Source organism: Ursus maritimus, unplaced genomic scaffold (genome assembly GCF_017311325.1).
Source record: "Ursus maritimus isolate PB19 unplaced genomic scaffold, ASM1731132v1 scaffold_19, whole genome shotgun sequence".
In the NCBI taxonomy this organism is placed as follows: domain Eukaryota; kingdom Metazoa; phylum Chordata; class Mammalia; order Carnivora; family Ursidae; genus Ursus; species Ursus maritimus.
In genome coordinates this window covers 26,724,381-26,745,793 of record NW_024424341.1, presented here as the reverse complement: position 1 = coordinate 26,745,793, position 21,413 = coordinate 26,724,381, and the positions used below count along the sequence as shown (strand labels likewise).

Genomic DNA, 21,413 nt, shown 5'->3' with positions numbered 1-21,413 from the left:
CAAGTTCCTTGTTTCTGTTAATGGTATCATTATTCGTTCAACCTCATGTTCTTGATGTTCCTGCTGCTTCAACTTCCATTGTACCTGGAAATACCAAAAGAAATCGATGGATCAGTCTAGCTATCTTTCTATCTAGATAGAGGTAACATTTTTAAACTTGAGCATTAAAGAGGGGGCAGATAAAACTGTAAATGAATAGTTCAATGACTTACCACAAAGCAAGCATGCTCATGTGGTCATCCACTCAGAAAACAACACAGTACCAGCCCTGTGGAAACATGGGGGTTGGGGGGGGCATACTTTTTAAATTGGAGATAGTTGTTTTATGGTATAGTTTGATAAATTTTGATTTTATATATATATATAAACAACCTCAGTAAAACTGGTGTAGAACATTTCCATCACCCCAGAAAGTTCCCTTATGTTCCTTTCCATTCAACCCCATCGGTCCACTCTCTACTTTGGAGGGAAACACTGTTTATTTTTAGAGAAAAAGAACATGTGCCTGCGTTGGGGGTGGGGGGGAGGGAAAGAATCTCTGTCAGACTTCTCCCTCAGCACGGAGCCAGACATGGGGCTCAATCCCATGACCCTGAGATCATGACCAGAGGTGAAAACAAGAGTCAGATGCTTAACTGACTGAGCCACTCAGGCACCCAATTGTTCTTAGTCTCTAAAACTAATTGAGGTTTGCCTTTTCTAGAACTTAGCTACAAATGGAAATGAACAGGTAGAGAGGGGGATGGTTTTAACTTGTAAAATACAAAATGGAAGACTGGTAATTCAGATCCTATTACATCATGCAATAAGGACATTAACATGCCTTATAAAAAATTATTCCCCCTAAGCCTTAAAGAATGGCTCTTTCCAACAGAATTTTAGGACCACTCCTTGGACTTTGTTGTTATGGGAGCAGACCTTTGTGAAAGGGGACAGTCTGAGTGAGTGCTGTCTGTACTTAGTCACAAGTACCACACTTTGAATTGCCCTTAATCTTCTTTCTCACCATAGGAAAGTAAAACAGGATTCAAATGTGTTAAGGAAATGTAGATACTAATTGTCCTGAAAATTTTTCTTGATCTTTAGAATTGTTTTTTTAAAACCAGTGTTTTCTCTTGTATATTTATTGTTTCTGCCAAAGGGGATTGTGGGCTTTGAGGATCTGAGCCACTTTTCTCTAGTGTTTGTAACACTGTGCTCCTTACCCTAATTTCATTAGGTCCTGGGCCCAAGCCGGAAGCCTCTGCAAAACCCCCTTCCCGACCTGTGGATACCTACGACAACTTTGTACTACCAGAGTTGCCGTCTGTGCCAGACACCCTACCAACTGCATCTGCTGGTGCCAACACCTCAGCATCTGAGGACATTGACTTTGATGATCTTTCCCGGAGATTTGAAGAGTTGAAAAAGAAAACCTAGGTCTCTTACACCAGGCAACCTCTGGGCTCTGGGATTTGAGACTCAGCTGTTTCTCCTTGTAACAAAGAATCTCCATGAAATTCTTTTTCATCTCTTAACCATCACTGAGCACACTCTTCCTCTGGGCTCTCTTCCTGCTCTAAATTCTGCTGCTTTCCAGTTCTCTCTTGCTCCTAAGAGACTAATGATTAGAGACTATGAGGCTAGAGCAGCTGACTCTGGGCAGCCGGGCTTGTCATTTTCTGAGTGTGAGCCCAGGTTTTCCCACCACCTGTCCTTCTGTCCCTCCACAGGGGAGTGGGAAGGTGAAAGCATTGTGAGGAGAGCTGCCAAAGATGGCTGGACACGGAGAAGAATACTTCATGAAGTCTCTTAGCCCGGTGCTGAAGTTCTAGACTTAGAAACAAACCCCTCTATACAGAGGGGTTTGTGGTGAGCAAGAATCAAAGCAAAGTGTGCTATGAATGGGAGAGACTGACTCTGGAAGCCACTGTAACAGTTCTTGGAAGCTGGGTCCTCTCATTGGCATATACACTACTCCTTGCTGCAGGGCACTATTCTACCTGGATCCAGTTACAAAGTTTATTGGGAAAGTTGAAGGCTTCTGTTAGTTCTACTGGATTCTCAGGGAGCCCTCCGTGGCCTTTTGCTTTGAGTGCTGTGTTCCCTTTTACCAGAGGGCAGCACTGCATAAATTCCTGTTTTTCCCCATAGCATGTTCTGTTGGATTGTATTTACTGGCAAACGAAGGACAGGTCACACACTGGGCAGAAGTCACCATTCAAGGCTAAGGTGGGCTTCCAGTTGCCTTAATAGAAGTACTCAAGTCTCTTGGGTAGTGAGCTGGAATGCCTACAGGAGGAGGAGGGGTTCCTGTTTTCATTTGAAAACTTTAAGAGAACCTTTAAAAACTGATTTCAGATAAGTTTTTGGTGCCCATAAAAAATGTGGCTATAATTGTTCACTACTTTCCTAGGTGGATGAGACTCTTACTATGTGTTCTTTTGCCCCTTAGCTGAGGCCATTGTTCCCCAGAGGGATGGCTTTGGGATCAGAAGATACGACTCTGGCTTCTGGGTAGTGTAAATGTACACACCTGTTTCAAGTAACTTTAATGTTTTTGATTGGTTTGTATCTCATAGCTCCGTAGCTGATAATAAAGTTAAAAATCCTGTGCCCTGCTTTCTCCACTGCTTTGGTCAAGTGATGAGGTGCAGATTTGGATTTTAATGGAGAGTATTTTAAGCATGTGACCCATGCTGGGCACCAGCCCCACCCCACCTTTGGTTCCTTGGGTAATGTGGATGCCTGCAGCAAGGAGTCCATTTCTGTTTCTGTATTTAAGCCCAGATAGCATTTGTGAGTTTGCCTGGTTAATCCTCTGGGACAGGGCTCCCCATTAGCCAAACCTCATGCTTGTATATTTGATTTTAAAAAGCGGCAGTGAGCCCACCTCTGACTCATACATATTTCCCACAGCCATGCTGAAAACATTGGTGGTGAGTGTTTCTTTACTTGCTGTTTGGCAGCAGAGCTGGATTATCCTGTATCACTCTTGTAGTGTTAACCCTTGGCTCACAGTGATCCGTAAACCTAAGAACTTGATGCTATGGGGATTTTGATTCCTCAGTGATTTACAAAATTAACCATGTATTATAAATCGGTAATTTTCTAACCTATACCATGCAAAGATAGTTCATCTTTTAATTTTTTTAAATATTTGAGAGAGAGCACAAGCAGAGGGCGAGGGAGAAGCAGGCTCTCTACTGAGTAGGGAGCCCGACATGGGGCTCGATCCCACCACCCTGGGATCATGACCTGAGCTGAAAGCAGATGCTTAACCAACTGAGTTCCCTAGGTGCCCCAAGGTAGTTCATCTTTTGAAACCTCAGTATTAATGCCTATTGCCATCATGGCTGCTCACGTGTTCTGGTGCCGCTGGATTCCTAGCAAACTGGAGAGCCTCTGTAGCACCTTCTTGATCAGTGCACCTTCTTTCAGAGTCTAATCAAAGACAAAAGGAGAAAAGTGAGGGAATTAAAACTGATGCTAATGTTGGAGGGGAAAAGTACCAAAAGATTAAAAAATAGTATTAATAGTAAAGATACTCTTTCCTTTAATGATTTACTGTCAGGCATTGGATTGTTTCTGCTACTTAATAGTTGGATCCGCTATTTTAGAACAGTAGATGTCCTGTAAACTGGGTGTTCTGTGAAGATGGTTCGCAGAGCTACGGAGACTAATGAAGGGACTATTCTGATACTGTGCATTATGTAGGTCTGTAGTCGTAAGAGCAGCAACAGTGGAGTTTTTCTAATGATAAAATCATGACAAGTTTTTATTTCAGTTACCAAGTTGGAGTGTTACCTACCTTAAGGGACTTTCTTTCTTTACCAAAGGCCATGAGAATGACCGAAACAAAAAGGTTAATGATCACAAGTACCATCAAGAAGACACTGGTGAAAATCAGAAAGGATCCCAGGATTGGGTCTAAAGCAATAACCTGGGAAGAGATAATAAAATATTTTGATTTTAAACACTGACAGTTTAACTGCTACTTTAAAAATGTAAGTTATATGCTAACGTTTGTGATATATTCACATAAAATATTCGGTGGAAACTAGGGGGAGAAGCAAAACTATTAAAAAGGAAAATGCTTTTGAGTGGACAGGTAAGTCACAGTGGCACTATAAATGATTCAAAGCCCGTGTGAGTTTTGGCAGCTCTGGAAAATATATCTAAGCACAGAAGCTTGAAAGAGTAGCAAAAGCATATTGAAAGAATAACATCAGAAATCACAAAAACTGTCTCTGCCATTCTAAGAACCTCTATAAACACAGGAGCATTCCAATAAAATTTAACAAGTTAACCATAAAAAACTAGGGCTTTTGTTTTCTGGGGGTTTTTTAGTGTTGTCTTTTAAAAATAAGTACTGAGTTTTGCCATTCTTTAATTTTCAGCATGACGAGATCATCGTCAAATACAGGGACAATGGTGGTTTCCAAATAAGAGTATTTTAGTTTACGTGTTCATTTTAACAAAAGACATTTATTTTCCCTTGGTATTGGCTAATTCACTGTTGCCACTAGGGTACTGTTTAAAAAAACAACAGCCCAACAACTTAGAGGATGAACACTTATAATAAATATCACTGTGATGGAATCTGTATGACCAGATAATTGCTTCATTATAGCTACTCTACGTCAACCAAGTAACCTGCACAGTCTTTGTGATATAAAACTTTTCCTAGTAAGTATACTCCGTTTTCCTTTCACATTGTATTGTTATGATTAAAGTTTTTGTTTTTAAGTCAGAAAGGAGGTGTTAGCAGTAGCTCACTGTTTTGTTACTTCCTTAAGTGTCTTAATATATAAAAGTGTTCCAAGGGTGAAGGCTTCATTCCCTAATTGAATTTAGAACCGTAACAAGTCTCTTGGATCTTAGGAAGGTGAGAACTTTCCACATTAGAAACTATGTGAGAACTTTCCACATTAGAAACTATGTTAAACTATGTACACTTGCCTATTTTAATTACTAACATGAGTTCTACATTTTCCGAAGGTTAAACTTCATGAAAATCTTTACAATTTCACTAATTTGTACTTTTTTCTGTCCTGATCAAATCTATATATGCTAGGGCTCTAAATCCTCATCTGGGTTTCCTATTTTTTTTATATAGAATAGAAAGATATTTGTGTTGGTAGTTCTTAGGGGAGAATAATAGCCTCTCTGAAATGACCCATTTATCAACTATGGACAGAAATATTGCAGTTCTTTCTGGAACTGTACCTCCCTAATTTAAAAGACACTTTCATTGTATACTTCAAAAGGCCACTGAGAAAGAAGCAGCAAATAATATTAATCTGGCTAGCTTATGAGCATAAATTCAGGCCCAGCGTCCTGGCAGTAAGATCAAGAAATGAAGAAATTGGGACTAGGTGCTTGAAAAAGGGACACCTTTCTGAATGTAATAGCCACTCAAGTTGTATGCATAGATAGCACCATAAAATGGAAGGGCAAAGGATCTACACTGTCCCTTTCCAGTGTGCAGTGGTACAGAAGGGGCTGCTTTTGTAAGCAATTCTCGCCTTGTTAAGTGTAGTAAACAAAACAGAATCCTGGAGGGAGACCAGGATGGGGGTTTTCACCTCCTCGTGATGAGAGATTCCCATTAGGAGGCCAACAACAGTCACTGCTGAGCTGAAGAAAGTTTGGTAGTCAGAGACACTCCATCCAAACAGCAGGTTAAACTGAAAAGGAGAAAGACTATTCAATTAGGGTGGAGAGCAGTAGGGCTGATTTCAGTTCTTTTCCTCCTGGCTTGATAAGGAGACCAATACAGGACCAAAGGGGATGGAAATCAAAGAAATGCCTAAGTGGCCATGCAAATCACTATGCCTTAAAAAAATTCCTTTGTAATTACAAAGCATTTTCATATCAGTTTATTTGGCCTTCACATCACCCTGTGGGCTAAATTTTAGGAGACAGATGCCTGCATTTAAGTCATACTGCTGGTTAAGTATGGAACTACAACTAAAAACCAGCTTTCTTATTCCACTGGTTTCTTCCAAAACCCACTGCCAGCTTGAACTGATGGTTTTCCGTATAGTGCTTTCTTGGGAAGCAATGTGATTCCAAGGCCACAGCATTTGGGAAAAGACAGACCCTGGGAATGAGGGCTTACAGTGATGGCATAGCCTGTGAGCAGGATCAGGATGACCAGCAAGAAGCCCACCACCTCATCCCAGGCTTCGCTGAGTGATCTACCGATGACCTGCAGCCTGGGGTTACGGTGCAGCAGGTTCCACAGCTGAACGGTGGCCAACAGAACCAGGAAGCCCATGAGGTGAAGGACTGCTGAGTTTACTTTTATTGCCTCATAGAAGCTGATGAACCTGTACCAAGGAAGGCTGACAGTTACTCAGCTGAAGTAAATGCCACCCATTTCTCCAGGGCCTCCCCTGCTCAAGTGCAGCCGCTCTGTGAGTCCTGTTACAGTAAATACTTGATGCAAGAACTCTCCAGTGTGGCCTCGGGTACTTGGGGATGTGAGAGCATTGGCAAAAGGCCATGTATTTGGTTGGGAGATCTGAAGAAACCCTGAACTACAACCCGTAGCGGATTACTCAGAATTCATCCTGCAAATCAAGGCCATCCTCGTCCACTGTTCTGGATTGAGTTAAATCCCTCCTCTCAAAAGGAGAGGACTTAGCCTAATGGGACATGGTATTATGCTAGTCTGTTTTCTGTAGCGCTCTAATCCTATATTCTCTCAGGGTAATTGATCTAACAGGTGTAACAGTGCTCAAAGTAGAAAGATGATTGATAGCCAGCCCTGGCTGGCTCAGTTGGTTAAAGTGTCTGCCTGCCTGCGGCTCAGGTCATGATCCCAGGGTCCTGGGATGGAGTCTTGCATCAGGGTCCTTGCTCAACAGGGAGCCTGCTTCTCCCTCTGCCACTCCCCGCTTGTGCTTGCACTCTCTTGACAAAAGATTGATAACCTGGAAGTGAGGAGTGTTATGTGAGAAACATTCATAATCTTGTGTTGCAGCAACTAAGTTACTTGGAAAGATTCCCATAGACAGAGCAAGTTGGCACTTGATCACAACTGTTTTACTGTCTAAGACCTAGGTCCCTGCATAAATGGCCGTCTGTAGGGATGACCTGGGATATTTTCTCATTACACAGATCAGCAGTCCAGACTACTGGCTACTGAGAAAGTTAAGTACCACATGGCAATACTTGGTTTAGGAAATCGATGCTCTTCCCCACCGGAAAGACCAGAGAAATTACCCAAAGGGGAAGCAGAATGTCTCAAGTATGAATAAGCTAATGGATGGACATCCCTACCCAGAAAGCGACCCCCTTTGGTTTTAAAATAAGTACTGGGTTGTGGTTTTATTTAAAGGATGATCATTTGTCATGCCTCAGGCTTTATTCTTTGGCCAGGGTGCAAAATATGACTACTTCCAGATCCTTGCTATATGCAATTTAAATGCATTACCCTTGACAAGCACATACTCAACGTATTATGAATGCAGGAGCTTTTCAATGTGATTGGCAGTGTCAACGGTTTCTTGTTAATTGTTTTCTCAGCTGTGGACATTAGTCTGAGTTCTGTGTTTAACTCCTGTATTACACAAATACAGGACTGATAGAGCAGTGGAGGAGGAGGGGGAGTTTGAAAGAATACTTGTGTGTCATCAGGAAACTTTAGACATTGAACAGGAACAGCCTGTGCTCCTTAGGCTCCTTACCTGCCCCGGTCATAGTGATATCGTGCCATGTTTTTCTTATGCAGGGAAGTAAGCTTCACGTCAAGACCCAGGAGGACAAAGCTAATGAGGATTGTGCTCGTGTCCAGGATGTTTCTTTTCCTAGTGAAGAACCTCCATCTCTGCTGTTTCAGCCGATGACCCTAAACACAGACATCACAGTCACTGCTGCTGGCCTTAAAGATTAGCCAGGTCTTTCCCTGACGAAATACTTTACCACCGGCAAAACACTAAGCTGGGCACTTGCCAAATCTAACTTGGACACAATGGGTTATGGTCTTGGTTCTGCTCTGTAGTCACTCAGAGCTGCTTACAGAAAAGCTGGCTTTCTCCAATACAACTTGTAATTGGATACACTCATTATTTCATTCTTCTTGTTTAGTTTTAAAAAGGTTTTCAAATTAGTTATCGAGCCTGAAAATAAGATGTGTTGTCTTAGGATAGATTCTGTTTTGGTGCCATTACCTGTACTTTTGAGTACATGCTCTGTTCGTATTTTCAATTCTTGCTGTTACCTTCATAGGGATAATACAACTGTACAAAAAAACAATATTCTTTTTACAGACTTAATTCCTTAACTCTTGAAAACTGGAAGAGCTACTTGGTAGAAAGCCAGTCAGCCTGTAGCTGAATTCAGGCTCTGGAAAGGATCAAAGTCATAGCCGTAATTCTTGTAATAGCTCATTGTGGAGCTCCCCTGATAACAACGGAAACCTTGAGAATTTCTTACATCTGACACTTGCAATTCACCTGTACAAAGGCATAGTAACACACTAGTAGGTAATAGATGACTTGTGAGATGACAGACCAGGCAAAGTCCTTCTTTGATGCCTGAAGGGAAGTTAAAGTGTCCAGCCTCAGTGAGGGGAAGAAGGCACCTGAGAACAACAAAGAACACCTACAGTCAAGAGTCTTCAAAGCTTGTGCCCTCTTCCTTTCAAACTCTGTGTTTGAAATCAGTGCAACTGTCCCTGGATTTTTTTTTTTTTTTTTTTAAGATTTCTCTCAACAGAGAATGCGTATGGGGGAAAGGGCAGAGGGTGAGGGAGAGAATCCCAGGCAGACTCTGCTGACCTTGGAGCCTGATGTGGGGCTCAACCTCACAACTTTCAGATCATGACCTGAGCCAAAACCAAGAGCCGGACACTTAACCGACTGAGCCACCCAGGTGCCCCGCCGGAATATCTATTTAAATGTTCCTGAATCTCTATACTTCACTTGGAATTTCCTCTAGAGCCGTCATGGATATTAACTGAGATCACGCATGCATAACTACTGGAGAAATGCATTGTTTGTCAGTAGAGGGGAAGGATGTGCTCGTGATCCCACCTCGAGAGCACTGTGACTTCACAGCTGTTAACAGGTGTTGCCCTTGCTGAGCAAGAACAGGCGCAGAGATGCACCGACTAGTTGTACTCTTGCCGTATAAGGTTTGGTAGAGAACTGATGACTGCAATGTAAAGTGTGGAGAGAGTGGAATTTAAAGCTATCGAAAATACATTTTCAGAAATTAGTATGATGAAAGTGCTTTGAGCCATTTCAAATTTAGTTACTTTCTACGTGTAAAGCACTAAAACCCCATGAATACTAATAGTATCCTGGGAATACTCAGACATTTATAAAAGGATGGACTAAAAAGCCTCAGATTCCACCTAGAAGGACAGTGAGATTGTTGTTTATAAAATCATGAAAGGTCTTGTGAATATAAACTTTCATAAAACCCCAAAATATTAGCATTAAGATGTGCCCCTGGTAGTAGAAAGTACATTTAAGAATAAAAGGAATTGTACGTCACATTGTTAGCTCTTAAGATTGGGACTTTTCCCATGTTAACTTCAGCCATATGTATGACTATTTTTTTTGGTAGTTACTAACAATAAAAAACCCTATGAAGACCCTCTGGAAGCCTTCATGCTTCATTTAGAAAAGTGTAGAAGTCTACCCTATAAAACTCCTGATCAGAAGTAACACCTGGTGGTAAATGGAAGGATACTAGTGGGCAAATTCTGGGGAAGAGAAGAAAGAGAAAGTAAGTTTGATTAGGGCACACTTCCTGTTAAGTGTAGGGGAACTGAATATACAAGCTTCCCCCTAATCTCATAAAATGCCACTATAATGACAGTGACAGGATAAAAAAACAACCCAAAGAAAAGAGGAGGGTAGATGACAGCAACCAACCATTGGAAGCTGGAAAACAGAAGAATGATAGCAGATTCAAGAAAGTTGAAACCAAAGTCAGCTGTGTAGAAAACCCAGAAGCAAGCCCAGAAAGACTGGAAAATTGCCAGCATTAGGTACTTCTGAATGTAAGGTCAGATGAAACTGAAAACAGAAGAACTGATTGCAAGTCTGAACATACCTGGACTGCCTGCCTCACCATTCACAACTAGGTATTTGGTACCCATCCTGCCTTCCACCACACTAAAACTAAAGGTTTATTTCCTATTGTTGAACTAGAAAGAATCTGAAGTCAGGGGCACCAGGTCTATTTGCAAGTAATGGTCTGGGAAAGAATTAAGAGAAAGTTTTTTATTTTTATTTTGAGGGAGGAGAGCGAGAGAGAGACAGAGTGTGTGCATGAGCAGGGGAGGGGCAGAGGGAGAGAGAGAATCCTAAGCAGGCTTCAAGCTCAGCACAGAGCCCAACCTGGGGCTTTATCTTAGACCCTGAGATCATGACCTGAGCTGAAATCAAGACTCAGACACTTAAATCACTGAGCCACCCAGGCGCCCCTAAGAGAAAGTTTTTATACTGCATGGTGAGATGCCTCCCAGTCCCTTTTTTCAACAGGCTCTGAGAGGAGGAGTTTGGAGGGTCCCTCTATGTGAAAACTGCCCCCAAAAACATTGATCGTAGTTGAGAAGCTCTTTCCATGAACAAAGAGGTGCTAACTAGCATTTTTTTGCTTTTTACTGTCTGTCTTCAGTATGAAAAAACAGCCATATATTTGAACCTCTTACCCCTGAAAAGCGGAGACCAAAACAAATAAAAAAAAAGTTCAGGGGCATTAGAGAAAGAGCAGGAAAAACACAACAAAGCCTGTAACATCCTCAGAGAGTTAAGGATACCGTGTCCATAAAAGAACAAGATACTGTGAAAAAAAAAAATATTGTGAGGACAAACAGAATTCTTGAAAATTAAATTACCAAGATGAATACTTCAACTTCCAAACCACTTACTAAATTAATCTCCCAGAAACTAGAATAAAAAGATGGAAAAGCAAAAACAAGAAAATCAAAGGATCAGTCCAGGCATCCTAATGTCAAAACGCCAGGAATACCAGAAAATGAGAACAGAGAAAATGGAGAAGAAATTAATAGAAATCTGTCAGAAAATTTCTCAGAACCTAAGGACACATTTCCAGGTTAAAGGACTCACCATAAAGAGAGAGAAAATTCTAAAACCTTCTGGGAGGTGGGGGCATCATACTTCTCAATAACAACATGAGAAGCTACACTTTTCAAAATTCTGTAAAAACAACTGTATCCAGAATACTTAGCAATCAAGTGTGATGGCAGAATAAGAACATTTTTGGACCTGGAAGGCTTCAAAAAATTATGCACCCTTGTAGTAATATCCTGGAGGATATGCTCCAGCAAAATGAGAAAGTAAACCCAGAGAGGAAAACATGGGATCCAGAAGAAAGAAGATCCAACAGAGGGGAGAGGTCAAGATAATCGCCAGGATGATACTGTAGGGAGAATCCAGGATAAGTGCTGTACAGCAGACCAGAGAATAACCAAGCTGAATTGTACCAAAAGGATGGAGGGCCCCACAGAGGGCCTTTTATCTTTTAAAAGTAAAATAATAGGTTGCTTGATGCTTTTTGAACAGAATGAGATTTTTACTTTTAAGAGGAGTTTGGAGATGAATCAATGATAGATCCATGCAAAACCAAGCAAATGAAAAAAAAAAGAGGTAATTATAAACTCTAAGGAAAACGTAGAAGAAATTGTAATATATTACATGGCTCATCTTTGAAAAATCATTTATTTAATCACAATAATGGAAATAAATATTGAACTAACCATAAATTATTACTATATTGGGAGAACGAGGAAAGCAAAAAGTGTGTGTGAGTGGGTTATATGTGGGTATAAGAAAGTTAAATGCTCATCATAGGAAGAAATAGATAATATCTAAAACTGAAAATTCATGGAGTAGGTAATAAGCTTGTTAATTTTTAAATTTCAAAGAACCAGTTAAAAAAGCTGGAGGTAGCCATCTCTGGGGAGGGGGAGAGAGGTGGGGAGGAAGAGAGGACTGCTACTTTTTGCCTTGAACTATTTGACTTTTAAAATTATGTATAATAACTTTAATTAAAATACTGTCTTTTAATAGTATAAAATAAAGAAACTGAGCCTTCTCCTGAGATACCCAGGTCAGAGAGAGGAGAGAAGAGACCTTCCTACCCACGTTGTTGGACTCCAAAATCAGGGTCACTACACAGAACAGGTTCACATTAGCATTGAAGACCACGAATTCCACAAACAGGCTTTTGGTGCAATGGTCAAGCCAGTGGCTCTGTTCAAGATGCTGCAGAACTCTGGGAAAACAGAGAAGGACAGAGTCAGCCACTTTCTCCATTCAACCCTGCAAAGGAAAAAAATGCCCTGGCATTTCCAATATCACATACCAGATGCAAACTACATTTCCAAGTATCGTTTACATATGAAGTATTATTACTAATGCCCAAACTTTCACTAGTGTTAGTTAACACAAATATAAATCTAGAAGACTATAAAGATGAAGGTTTTCATAATAGCATTCACAAGTTAAATGTTCAAGAAAACATACTTGGCAGTTAACACCTAGGGTAGATTTATGTCAGCTACCTCTACTACTCCACTACTTCTACTTCTAAATGTTAAATGCTACTATTTATTTATTTTTAGGATTTTATTTATTTGAGAGAGAGAGATGGGTAGTGGGGAGGGGCTGAGGGAGAGGGAGAGGGAGAAGGAGACTTCCCACTGAGCAGGGACCCGCATGCGGGACTTGATCCCAGGACCCTGGGATCATAAGCTGAGCCGAAGGCAGACGCTTAACCGACTGAGCCACCCAGTCACTGCTGAATGCTACTCTTTATTAATAGCTATTCCGGGGGCGCCTGGGTGGCTCAGTCATTGGGCATCTGCCTTTGGCTCAGGGCGTGATCCTGGATCCCTGGGATCGAGCCCCGCATCGGGCTCCTCCGATGGGAGCCTGCTTCTTCCTCTCCCACTCCCCCTGCTTGTGTTCCCTCTCTCGCTGGCTGTCTCTCTATTAAATAAATAAAATCTTTTAAAAAAATAGCTATTTTTGAGAGGTGTGAGGGGTGGAAATGTTATTTGGTTGGCATCATTGTTTTTGAGTGAACTCTAGCTGTAAATTCAAACGAAGAGATAATTCAAGCCTTTTCATATATAATGATAAAGATTCTTATCACATACACATACAAAAACAATCTAACGCCTCTGGCAATTTGTGAATTTTGGATTGCTTATGGTTCATGGAAGGCAATGCTTCCTCTTAAATTTGAAGATTACAGTTTGCCTAAACTAGAGGTACCTGGATTGAAATTGGTAGGTGTTTTCCCAATGAGAAAAACAAATGAGTTTTAGCAAATTGCCACACCAAAACATACCTGTAGTTTGAGGTGGAACAAGGAATTTTTAAACTAAAAGATACACTTCCTTAAAAGTCTGAGAAGTGTATACAAGTGTCACAACAGAGTAGGATTATGGTAGCTGTAACTGTCCTAGGAATGGACATGTCCTGGCTCTCTTGTCTAGAGCTCAGGCTTGCTCACCTCATTGCGGTACCAGAGCTTCTTCCAAGTTGCACAACGTACCCTCCTCCAGAGTAAGTGGCAAATTCCCCTTGGATGGGATAGCCACCCAGTATCTCTTGATTCTGATAATGCCAAATGCTGTCTGATTTTGTGATGTTTGTATCAGGGGGGCCCCAGTTTACTCCATAGTTCTCTGTATCCTCCTGATCTTGGGAAGATGGCTTCACTTGTTCTTGGGGAGACACTCCAGTTGGAAGGAGCATGGCACTGGGAATGCGAATCTGACGAAGCAGAACGTTGCCCAAAAGAAAGGAGTTCCCATCAGCAATAAACCCTAACAAAAAGAACAAGAAACCATTTTTATAAATGCTTCATTAAGTTAGTAACAGAAAATGCACGTTTTCACCACTATTTTAAAAAACATATTTGGAATTTCTAGCTAATGCAACCAGGTAACAAAAAGAAATAAGAGGCATAAAAATAAGGAAGTGAAATGATCAGAATCTGTAAATGATACACAGATGATCTAGATAAATAATGAGAATCAACTGAAAGGCATCAGCAAGACAGTGAAAGAGGAGGTGCCCTGCATATATCTCCTCTCAGCATCAATACTTTGGCAGCCATCCACAGATGAAAGTGCCTTTGTGGGGGCCTTGGGATCCAAAGGTAGGGAGCTGTGAAAGCCCAGTGGCGTCCAACACTGACAAAGGCCATTCTGAGAAGGCAGCTCCATGCCCAGATGGCTGACTCACCAATTGTGGTCCTGACAATAGACCCAGAAGTAGTTCTGTCCCACAGTGGGCTTGGCTACAGTACCTTTTGGTCTTGGTCCTGCCACCAGCACCATATACCGAGGGACCCAGGAGTCACTTCTGCCTGTGTCTCAGATAACAGGCCTGCAGACCTTAGTTCAGAGTCCCTCTCAGCTACAGTCCAAAAGTCCCTGGAGGCAAGCTCACCAAACTCAGTCTGTCTGTAGATCTTGAAATGGCCCTTAACTGGACTCCACCCCCTCTTGGCTATGTACGTGAGCTGTCCTGCTAGTCCACAGACCTGCTGGGAGACACACCTGTCAGTGCTCCTGGAGATAAGCCTACCAGCCTTGTCTGACTTCAGATCCCAAAACTTCTAACTTGGCTCCAGGCCATTCCAGCCATGGTCAGGGAGCAGTCCTGGGGGGGGGGGGACACTCATCCATCCCTGAAGAACCAGGGCTGTAGACACTGGTCCTGGCTGTGGATCCTGAAGAGCCTGGGGACTCAGTTCCAGTCCCTCTCATCCACAGTCCAGGGCCCATCCTGCCTGCCCAGGGACCCACCCAGTGACCCAGCAGGAGCCCTCCCAGAAATCCGGTGGGAGCCACACTCATTCTTGCAGTAGGCCTGCTCTACTTCAACCCTTGTCCCAATGCCAGCCCCACTGAACAAGGTTCTGCGGTCAGTCCTGTCCACCCAGAGACCAGACCAGATCCACACATACCTGAGCCCCTGGTAACAGGCCTACAAACTGCAGACCCCATTATGGACATAACAATAGCCACATGACCTGCCTCCATCCCAGATCAACTTAGATTCTGGAGATAATCTCATCAGCCTGAGCAACTGATAGGAGAAAGGCCTTTACTTGCCAAAACCAGTCTATAAAGACTGGAAAAGTTGTTTGATCCTTCAAATGCACAAACACCATGCAAGACTATATGGATCACAAACAGTCAGACAAACATGACACAATCAAAGGAAACTAATCAAGTTCCACTAAATGACCCCTAAAATATGGAGATCTGGGAACTGCCTCAGAATTCAAAATCATCTTCTTAAAGAAACTCAGTGAAATGCATGAGAACACAAATAAATGAAATCAGGGAAATAATAGAGGAATAAAACGGTAATTTTAAATAAATAGAAACCATAAAAAAGAACTAAACAGAAATTCCGGAGCTGAGTAATTCAATGATAGAACTGAAAAATTCAATATAAAGCTCCAACAGTAGACTTGATCATGCAGAGGAAAGAATCAGTGAACCTGAGGATAGGTCATTTGAAATTAGCCAGTTCAAGGAACAAAAAGAAAAATGAATAAAAGTGAAGAAAGCCTATGTGTATTCTGGACACTGTCAAAGCACAAATATACATATCACGGGAGCCCCAGAGGAGGAGAAAGAGGCAGAAAGCTATTTAAAGAAACAATAGTTGAAAACTTCCCAAATTTTGGTAAAGATATAAACATCTAGGTACATGAAGCTCAAAGGACCCCAAGTCAGATCAACCCAAAGAAGATTACTCTGAGATACATTATTGTTTATCACATTTTAAAAGTCAAAGACAGAATTATGAGAATAGTAGGGGGGAAAAAAGTAACTTTACACACACACAGAAACCCCCACAGGCTATCTGATTTCTCAGCAGAAATCTTGCAGGCCAGAGGGAGTAGAATGATATACTCAAAGTGCTGAAAGAAAAAAACCTGCCAACCCAAACCACTATACCCAACAAAACTGTCCTTCAGAAGGGAAGGAGAGATAAAAATATTCCCAGACAAACAAAAGATTAGGGAGTTCATCACCACCAGATCTGTCTTACAAGAGATGCTAGAGGGGATTCTTTTAGCTCAAAGGAAAGGAATGTTATGTAACAACATAAAAGTATAAAACTGGTAATGATGCATAGTCTAATTCAGAATTTGGTAATACTGTAATGGTGTGTAAATAACTTTTATCTTTTTTTTTTTTAAAGATTTTATTTATTTGACAGAGAGAGAGAAACAGCCAGTGAGAGAGGGAACACAAGCAGGAGTGGGAGAGGAAGAAGCAGGCTCATAGCGGAGGAGCCTGATGTGGGGCTCGAATCCGTAACGCCGGGATCACGCCCTGAGCTGAAGGCAGGCGCTTAACCGCTGTGCCACCCAGGAGCCCCAATAACTTTTATCTTTAGTATAAAAGTTAAAGACAATAGTATTAAAAATAACTACCACTACAGTAATATGTTAATGGATGACAACAACAAAAAAGGCAGTGTGACATCAATTGCATAAAGCACAGAGAAAGGAGAAGTGTAGAGTTTTTTTTTTTTTAATGTACAGGCAGCACAATCTTGTCTGTTTTTATTTTTTTTAAGTAATCTCTACATCCAATGTGGGGCTTGAACTCACAACCCTGAGATAAACAGTTACATGCTCTACCAACTGAGCCAGTCAGGCCCCTCAAAGTGTAGAGTTTTTGTATGTGATTAAAGCTAAGTTGTTTTCAGCTTAAAACAGACTGTTATAATTTAGGATGTTTTATGTAAGCCTTGTGATAACACTGAAGCAAAATTTAAAATAGATGCAAAAAGATGAAGAGAAGGAAATTAAAGCATACCACTACAAAAAAATAAATCACAAAGATAGCAAGAGCAGAAAAGAGGAAGAAAGGAACTGCAAAACAATAAAGTGGCAATAAGTTCTTATCAATAATTAAATGTCAACAGATTAAATTCTTTAATCAAAAGACAGTGACTGAAGAGAAAAGTCCAAGATCCAATAATATACTGCCTGTAAGAGACTCTACACATACAGGCTGAAACTGAAGGTACGGAAAAAAAATTTCCATGCAAATGGCAACCAAAAGAGAACAGAAGTACCTCTAACTTATAACAGATAAAATAGAATTTCAGTTAAACTCAGTCACAACAGACAAAGAAGGTCATGCGTGATAAAGTGATACAGGGCTCACTTCATAAAGAGGACAGAACAATTGTAAATATATATGTGCCCAACATTGGAACACCTAAATATGTAAAGTAAATGTTACCTGATTGAAGAAATAAAGAGCAATAAAATAACAGTAGGGGGCTTCAAAACCCCACTTTCAACAATGGGTAGATCATCTAGGCAGAAAATCAATAAGGAAATGGCAGACTTGTTAACACCATGGGCCAGGTGGACCTAAAAGATGCATACAGAACACTCCATTCAACCAGAATACACATTCTTTTCACGCGCACCGGAACATTCTCCAGGATAGATCCTATTTTGGGCCACATAGCAAGTCTTGACAAACTTAAGGAGACTGAAAGCATATATGTCAAGTATCTTTTCTCACCACAATGGTATAAAATTAGAAATCAATAACAGGAGGCAAATTGGAAAATTCACAACCACATGGAAATTAAACAACACACTTCTGAACAAACAGTGGGTCAAATTAGAAAATTAAAAAGTACCTTCAGACCAACAAAAATGGAAGTAAAATGTCAAACCAAACTATGGGATGCAACAAATGCAGTTCTAAAGAGGGAACTTTATAGCAATAAACACCTATTCTATGAAAAAAGAAAGATCTCAAATAAACAAGCTAACTTTGGTCTTCAAGGATCTAGTAAAAGAAGAACAAACTAAGCCCAAAGTTAGCAGAGGGAAAGAAATAATAAAGATTAGAGGAGAAATTAATGAAATAAAGACTAGATAAGTAGAAAATACAAAAATTAAATTTTTTGAAAGATAAAACTGACACACCTTTAGACTAAACCAAGAAAAAGAGGATTCAAATAAAATTATTAAAGAGGAGACATTAACACTGGTATCACAAAAACAAAGGATTATGAGAGACTACAATGAACCATTGTACACCAAAAAACTGGACAACTTAGAAGAAATGGATAAACTCCTAGAAACACACAACTTATTAAGCCTAAATAATGACAACATAGAAAATCTGAACAGACTAATAACAAGTAAGGAGACGGTCAAAAACCTCCCAATGAAGACAACACCGGGACCAGAGAGCTTCATGGGTAAATTCTACTGAACATTTAAAGAAGAATTAACATCAAAATTATAAAGGAGGAAACTGTTCAAAATTCATTTTATGAGGCCAACATTACCCTCATACCAAAACCTACAAGAAAAGAAAAATCACAGGCCAATATCCCTGATGAACACAAATGCAAAACTCCTCAACAAAATGTGAACACGCGAAGTTCAAAAGTACATTTAAAAAGATCACACACTGCAACCCAGTGGGATTTATCCCTGGGTCGCAAGGATGATTCAACGTACACAGTTCAAAGAACATGATACACCACAGTAGCTGAATGAAGGATTAAATCACATGATCGTCTCATGCAGAAAGAACGTCTGACAAAACTCATCCTTTCATGACAAAAAACTGTCAACAAATTAGGCATAGAAGGAATGTTCCTTAACATAATAAAGGCTATGTATGTCAAGCTCACATCTAATCGTGAGAACTTTAAAATCTTTTCCTCTAAGGTCAGGAATAAGATAAGATAAGGTATCTACTCTTGCTATTTCTGTTCAACATACTATTGGAAGTCCTAGCCAAAGAAATTAGGTAAGGGAAAGAAATAAAAAGAATCCGAATCAGAAAGAAGGAACTAAATTGTCAAGTACAGTTAACATGATCTTATATACAGAAACCCCTATAGACTCCACCAAAACAAAAACAAAGGCAAACCCATGCAAACCAATAAATGAGCTTTAGTAAAGTTGCAGGATATAAAATCAGTACACAAAAATCAGTTGCATTTTGTTAACACTGACAATGAACTACCTGATAAAGAAAATAAGAAAACAATCTCATTTACAAGAGCATCAAAAAGAACAAAATACTTAGGAGTAAATTTAACTGAGAAAGTGAAAGATCTGTACAATGAAAACTAAGACACTGATGAAAGACATGAAGACACGAACAAAGATAGCCCGTGTTTATGGGTTGAAAGAATATTGTTAAAATGTCCATATCACCCAAAATGATCTACAAATTCAGTGCAATCCCCATCAAAATTCAATGGCATTTTTTCCCACAGATATAGAAGAACAATCCTAAAATTTGTATGAACGCCACCCAATACGCCAAATAGCTGAAGTAATCTTGAGAAAGAAAACTGTGTGCTGCAGGCATCACACTTCCTAATGTCAAACTATACTTTGAAAGCCACAATAATCAAAACTGTATGGTAATTGGCATAAAAACAGACACACAGAATGCTGGAACTAAATAGAGAGCCCAGAATTAACTCATGCATATACGGCCAACTAATCTATGAGAAGTGTGCCAAGTATTCACAACAGGGAAAGACAGTCTCTTCAACAAATGGTGCTGGAAAAGCTGGATGCCTGTACGCAAAAGAATGAAACTGGACCGTTTCCTTATGTCACATACAACAATCAACTCCAGATGGATTACCAACTTAACTCTAAGACCGGAAACAGTAAAACTCCTAGAAGAAAACAGAGGCAAAGCGCCTTGACACTGGTCTTGGCAGTTCTTGGGACAGGACATCAAAAGCAAAATTAAACAAGTGAAACTACAACAAACTAAAAACATTCTGCACATCTAATTAAAAAGGCGAACTATGAAATGGGAGAAAATATTCGCAAATTATGCATCTAATAAGGGGTCAATATCTAAAATACATACGAAACTCACACAACTGAATACCACACAACCAAACCCAAATAACTGATTTCACAATGGGCAAAGGACCTCAATATACATATTTTTTTAAAGAATAATGTAATGGCTAACAATGCAAAAATCACTAATCATCAGGGAAATGCAAATCAAAAGCACAATGAGATATCACTTCACACCATACTCTGCGATCAGGACCTGAGCCGAAGGCAGACGCTTAACCAACTGAGCCACCCAGGCGCCCCTCGGTCGACAGGCACTGAGTGCACACATACCACACCTGCCTTAGGTGCCAGGAGCAGAGTGGAGGAAAGAGCATCCTTGTCCTTGTCCTTCGTTGTCCATCCTTGTCCACAGACAGCACACATTTGAGGAGGAAAAAGAGACGGGCAATAACCAAACAATATCCAGGTCATGATAGCGCTATGAACAAAAATTAGGTCGGATGAGGGATAGAGGGTGGTGGGGAGGGAACAGTGCTATCCATCTATAAGGAAGGATTAGAGAAAGCGTCTCTGAGGAGTGGCTTGTGACAGAGACCACGACCAAGTTCGGAGCACCTGATGCAGATGTCTATAGGGCATCAGCACGTTCCAAGGCCCGGAGGGGAGAACATGCTCGGCGGCGTGCAGGAAGGCACAGAAGCCTGCGTGGCTGAAGGGGAGAGGAGGAAGGTCTGGGGGTAGGAGCAAAGGTACCGGACGTAGCGAGGGGCTGGGCTGGGCAGTCCCCTGTAAGCTCTGGAAAGGGTTTGAGATTTTAAGTATGCTAGGAATCTAGTGGAGGCTTTCAACAGGGGAAGAATACAGATTTATGTCGGAAAACAATACTACGGGGAGGATGGAATGAAGAAGGGCAAGAGCAGAGGCAAGGTTTGCACAAATGAGAGGTGGAAAATGGTACCTTCCTCCAGTTCTGACTTGCATTTTCTCATGAGGGCATTTGCAAAGCCTTTCATCTATTCCAGAGCTCTGGGTATTGTTCGAAAACACCAGTTTTCACTGGGCTGTTGGGGATGCGGGTAGACTCCTAGACATTGCTCATGGGAGCATTAATTGGTACAATAACGAGAAGACTGGCAATATCTTTTAAAATTAAGAACATATACACACTTGAGCACATCCGAGGTATTCATCTTGCAGATATGTTTGCACGTGCTCGCTCTCTAAAATAAATTAGCAAACCTTAAAAAAAAATAAATAGGTGTGCCTGGGTGGCTCAGTCGGTGAAGCATCTGCCTTTGGCTCAGGTCATAATCTCAGGGTCCTGGGATCAAATTCTCCATCGGGCTCCTTGCTCAGCAGGGAGTCCGCTTCTCCCTCTGCCTCTGCCCCTCCTCCTGCTCATGCTCTCTCTCTCAAATAAATAAAATCTTGGAAAAAAATTTTTTAAAAAATTGCAAGTAAAGATTTGGTAGTAGTTGAAGAGGGCCACATTAGGGCCAATTTTTACTGCTTTTCACCTCAGGTCTACTTAATTCTACTTCTTCATCTCTATCTACAGATTTCTGTTGCTCTTAGCATGTCCGGGT

The 21,413-nt window shown here is 40.9% G+C and overlaps 2 protein-coding genes across 6 annotated transcripts in view; one reads left to right on the top strand and one right to left on the bottom strand.

Annotated features, from left to right (window-relative positions):
- Window positions 1-8,244, top strand: part of IST1 (IST1 factor associated with ESCRT-III) — a 35,809-nt gene extending 27,565 nt beyond the window's left edge. For 3 of the 5 annotated variants that reach the window (XM_008702392.2, XM_008702391.2, XM_040633532.1), the window contains one exon: window positions 1,220-2,593. In XM_008702392.2, the coding sequence (XP_008700614.1) occupies window positions 1,220-1,405 (186 nt within the window). In that variant the 3' untranslated portion in view covers window positions 1,406-2,593. Of the gene's footprint in view, window positions 1-1,219; window positions 2,594-7,720 lie in introns of those variants that run through there. The other 2 variants (XM_008702393.2, XM_008702390.2) reach the window with 1 other exon arrangement.
- PKD1L3 (polycystin 1 like 3, transient receptor potential channel interacting) overlaps window positions 2,466-21,413 on the bottom strand; it is a 59,327-nt gene continuing 40,379 nt past the window's right edge. Inside the window, 8 exon segments of the mRNA XM_040633093.1 lie at window positions 2,466-3,413; window positions 3,787-3,922; window positions 5,568-5,669; window positions 6,104-6,314; window positions 7,677-7,837; window positions 8,445-8,572; window positions 12,107-12,240; window positions 13,486-13,801. Coding sequence (XP_040489027.1) covers window positions 3,274-3,413; window positions 3,787-3,922; window positions 5,568-5,669; window positions 6,104-6,314; window positions 7,677-7,837; window positions 8,445-8,572; window positions 12,107-12,240; window positions 13,486-13,801 — 1,328 coding nt within the window. The 3' untranslated portion in view covers window positions 2,466-3,273.